Here is a 4,896-nt window from a genome sequence, read left to right as displayed (position 1 = left end):
CCTTCCTTCCTTCCTTCCTTCCTTCCTTCCTTTCCTTCCTTCTCTCCACTTGAAGTTTCTTTGTTTTCTTAAATATTTTTTGAAAAATTGTTTTGTGGACCAGGTGTGGTAGCTCACGCCTGTAATCCCAGCACTTTGGGAGGCCGAGGGAGATGGATCACCTGAGGTCGGGAGTTTGAGACCAACCTGACCAACATGGAGAAACCCCATCGCTACTAAAAATACAAAAGTAGCCAGGTGCGGTGGTTCATGCCTGTAATCCCAGCTACTCGGGAGTCTGAGGCAGGAGAATTGCTTGAACCCAGGAGGCGGAGTTTGTGGTGAGCTGAGATCGCGCCATTGCACTTCAGTCTGGGCAACAAGAGTGAAACTCCATCTCAAAAAAAAGAAAAATTGTTTTGTGGAGATGGTGGTCTTGTCATGCTGCCTAGGCTGGTCTTGAACTCCTGGCCTTAAGAGATCCTCCCACCTCAGCCTCCAAAAGTGCTGGGATTACAGGCGTGACCCACGGCACCCAGCAGTAGCTTTGTTCTTCTTTGTTACTCTTTTGTTTTTGCTATTGCATCTTTGTTTATTGCCATTTGGCTGCATTTCATTTTGTGCCCATACATCATAATTGCTCTGATATGATGTGGGGGATTTTTAATTGCTCTGATATGACATGGGGGATTTTTAATTGCTCTGATACGATGTGGGGGATTTTTAATTGCTCTGATATGACGTGGGGGATTTTTAATTGCTCTGATATGGTGTGGGTTTTTTTTTAAAGTTCCCCTCCCCACCATATCTGAGACTATTTTATTTTCCCCTCAGAACTGTGATTTAAGAGCTGGATATTTATTATTCTAGACACATTTCTGTAGGATTCGGGATTGGTTAGAGAAAGGAGGAAGCTCAGCTGAGTTGTGCGCAGTGTTTGTTAAACATAACTTGGACTCTGTCTTCACACACTCTGAATCAGGTTCATGCCCCACGTGGGACATTGCCTGCAGTCTTCAGATTGTCCCGGTTACAGTGTAATCTTGGAACCTGTACGTTCATCAGAGAGAGCTGTCTCTGTATCAGCTTCGCTTATTTCACTTCTTTTTTTTTTTAAACTCTTTCCACTATTCCTTGGTCAAAAAAGTAGAAAGATTTAAAAATGCCAATTCCATTTTTTTCTCTTCAGACTTGGTGTTAGTGGGAATTTTCAGGATTTTGCTGCTTTAGCAACGTAGTTTCTGGGGTAAACAGCTAAATGGTGCTGGATCACCTGGTTTTGCTGTGGAATCTTCATTTTTTTCTTGTCTGTCTCACCAAACAGCTTACAGTTTCTTGGAGATCCCATGCTCTCCTGCTGTGCATGTGCCCCTCCGTCTTGGGTGTGTGGGGGGATGGGGCTGACCTGGTGCCCTCTCACTCAGCCCTCAAGACTCAGCTTATTGGCTGACCACATCCTCCAAGAAGTCTTTTTCAGTAATTTCTTGCCACTGCCCAGACAAACAGAGGAACTGCCCTACTGGCTCTGTGTTCCTGATGTACATCATACATGCCACTCCTTGAATTATAATAAGCATATTGCATTCTCAATTTATTTTTCTATTTTCTTTTTTTTTTTTTTTTTTTTGAGACGGAGTTTTGCTCTTGACTCTTGTTACCCAGGCTAGAGTGCAATGGCGTGATCTCAGCTCACTGCAGCCTCCACCTCCCAGGTTCAAGCAATTCTCCTGCCTCAGCCTCCCGAGTAGCTGGGGTTACAGGGACCTGCCACCATGCCTGGCTAATTTTTCTATTTTTTAGTAGAGACAGGGTTTAACCATGTTGGCCAGGCTTGTCTCAAACTCCTGACCTCAGGTGATCCACCAGCCTCACCCTCCGAGAGTGCTGGAATTACAGGCGTGAGCCACCGTGCCCGGCCTATTTTTCTATTTTCCTTTGAGTTCTTTACTACTTGTGAGTTCTTTAAGGCAAGAAAAAGTCTTATTTATTTCTCTATCTTGAAGGTTCAGCTCAGTAGCTGACTTATAGTAGGGGAAAAAGGAAGGAAGCTGAGGTTTATTGAAGGACTAGTATTTAACAGCACTGTTTAGATGCTTTAGATATTACTATATCTGACTGGGCGTGGTGGCTCACGCCTGTAATCCCAGCACTTTGGGAGGCTGAGGTGAGTGGATCACCTGAGCTCAGGAGTTCGAGACCAGCCTGGGCAACATGGTGAAACACCTTTTTTACTAAAAATACAAAAATTAGCCGGGTGTGGTGGCACATACCTGTAGTGCCAGCTACTGAGGAGGCTGAGGTAGGAGAATCACTTGAACCCTGGAGGCAGAGGTTGCGGTGAGCCGAGATCGTGCCACTGCACTCCAGCCTGGGCAACAGAGTGAGAATCCATCTCAAAAGAAAATAAAAAAGATACTACTATATCTTATCTAACCATAACAACCCTGGGAGGTAGGTACTGATATTCTCGTTTAATGATGGAGACTTAAACTGAAAAGTTAAATTACTTTCTAAGGTTATACACTTGGTGAGTTATAGTTAGGATCTGTCTTCACATCTTCCTGACTCCCAAGCTTACCATCATATTCATTAAGTACTTGTGGATTGAATGTTTATGTCCATTTCTGGGCAAATTTGTCCTCAATAAGTAATTTTACTACATATTTGCTTATAAATAACCTTCTTATTTTTTCTTTCTAGAAATGGGATTTGACCGATACAAAATGGTGGTGCAAGTAGTGATTGGAGAACAAAGAGGTGAAGGAGTATTGTGAGTAGCTGGATTTTCCTTCTTGTTTTATTCATCTATATTTCTTATGAGGTATCTGTCCTTTGGACAATTCAGTAAGAGTGTCTTTACAGGAGTGAAGGGGGCCGGGTGTGATGGGTCACACCTGTAATCCCAGCTCTTTGGGAGGCCGAGGCGGGCGGATCACCTGAGGTCAGGAGTTCAAGACCAGCCTGGCCAAAATGGTGAAACCCCGTCTCTACTAAAAATACAAAAATTAGCCGGGTGTGATGGCATGCGCCTGTAGTCCCAGCTACTCAGGAGGCTGAGGCAGGAGAATCGCTTGAACCCAGCAGGCGGAGGTTGCAGTGAGCAGAGATCATGCCATTGCCCTTCAGCCTGGGTGACAGAGCAAGACTCTGTCTCAAAAATAAGTAAATAAAATACCTTTATTATCGCTAAAATATTGTCAGTCCTAAATATCATAAAATATGCTGTTATTGTTCAGGTATGCTAGATTGCCTCATATATGTATGTATGTGTTTTCTTTTTCTTTTTTTTTTGTTTAAAGAGACAGGGTCTCATTTTGTCACCCAGGCTGGTGTGCAATGGCACTATCACAACTCACTGCAGCCTTGGCCTCCTGGGCTCAGGTGATCCTCCTGCCTCAGCCTCCTGAGTGGCTGGGACTGCAGGTGTGCACCACCACACCTGGCTAATTTTCTATTTTTTTGTTTTGCAGAGATGGGTCACACTCTCTTGGCCAGTCTGGTCTTAAACTCCTGGGCTCAGGCAATTCACTAGCCTTGGCCTCCTAAAGTGGTGGAATTACAGGTTTGAACCACCATGCCAGACCTATTATTTTCTTTTTTACAATTTTTTCAAATTAAGATTCAAACAAGGTCCACACATTGCATTTGGTTAATATGTAAATTAGGATTTTTTTTTTAAAGACATAGGATCTTGCTATATTGCCCAGGCTGGAGTGCAGTGGCTATTCACAGATGTGATCATAACACACTACAGACTAGAACTCCTTGGCTCAAGTGATCCTCCCACCTCAGCCTGCCAGGTAGCTGGGACTATAGGTGCACACCACAGCATCTGGCTTTAAATTTACTTTAATCTGTCATTTTTACTGCCTCATTTCTCTCTTTCCTCTTTTAATCCTGCCATTTAATTTTATTTCTATGACAGTCTTGCTTCTTCACCCAGGCTGGAGTGCAATGGCATTATCTCGGCTCACTGCAACCTCTGCCTGCCAGGTTCAAGCGATTCTCCTGCCTCAGCCTCTTGAGTAGCTGGGGTTACAGGCACTCACCACCATGCCCAGGTAATTTTTGTATTTTTAGTAGAGATGGGGTTTCACCATGTTGGCCAGGTTGGTCTCGAACTCCTGATCTCAGATGATCCACCCACCTTGGCCTCCCAAAGTGCTGGGATTGCAGGTGTGAGCCACCATGCCCAGTCAGTTATTTATTCATTTATTTTTTCCTGCCACTTATTTGCTGAAGAAATTGGTTTGTTTGTCCTGTAGAGTTTCCTATATTCTGGCAGTTGCTGATTATATACCTATGGTATTGTTTAATATGTCTTCTATTTCCTGTACTTCTTGAAAATAAGTAGTTAGATCTAGTCTTAATTAGCCATAGGTTTGAGGTTGGGGAAAGACTGTTTTTTATACATCCTATTGCATCTTCTCAGAAGGTACAAAATAGCTGGTCATCTCTTTTTGCTTTGTTAAGGTTGATCATTGAGTTCAGATATTGTCAGATGGATCCATCTATTATAAAGTTTCCCATCAGGGCCGGGCGTGGTGGCTCACACCTGTAATCCCAGCACTCTGGGAAGCTGAGGCAGGAGGATCACTTGAGCCCAGGAGTTCCAGACCAGCCTGGGCAACACAGCAAAACCCTGTCTCTACAAAAAAATACAAAAATTAGCCGGGCATGGTGGCACACGCCTGTGGTCCCAGCTACTTGAGAGGCTGAGGTGGGAGGACCTCTTGAGCCCAGGAAGGTTGAGACTGCAGTGAGCCGTGATTGTGCCACTGTACTCCAGCCTGGGTGACAGAGTGAGACCCTGCCTCAGATAGGTAGGTAGGTAGGTAGGTAGGTAGGTGGATAGGTAGGTAGGTGGATAGGTAGGTAGGTGGGTAGGTAGGTAGGTGGGTAGGTAGGTAGGTAGGT

The 4,896-nt window shown here is 44.4% G+C and overlaps 1 protein-coding gene across 3 annotated transcripts in view; it reads left to right on the top strand.

Moving 5' to 3' along the window:
- The window catches only part of LOC116464246 (dynein light chain Tctex-type protein 2B), a 22,768-nt gene that overhangs the window by 5,899 nt on the left and 11,973 nt on the right, over positions 1-4,896 (top strand). For 2 of the 3 annotated variants that reach the window (XM_032147547.2, XM_032147548.2), the window contains exon 3: positions 2,680-2,749. In XM_032147547.2, coding sequence (XP_032003438.1) covers positions 2,680-2,749 — 70 coding nt within the window. Of the gene's footprint in view, positions 1-2,679; positions 2,750-3,904; positions 4,812-4,896 lie in introns of those variants that run through there. The other variant, XM_058435023.1, reaches the window with a different exon arrangement.

The sequence above is a fragment of the Hylobates moloch genome, unplaced genomic scaffold (assembly GCF_009828535.3).
Source record: "Hylobates moloch isolate HMO894 unplaced genomic scaffold, HMol_V3 SCAFFOLD_328, whole genome shotgun sequence".
NCBI lineage: Eukaryota > Metazoa > Chordata > Mammalia > Primates > Hylobatidae > Hylobates > Hylobates moloch.
This window is presented reverse-complemented; position numbering and strand designations above follow the sequence as displayed.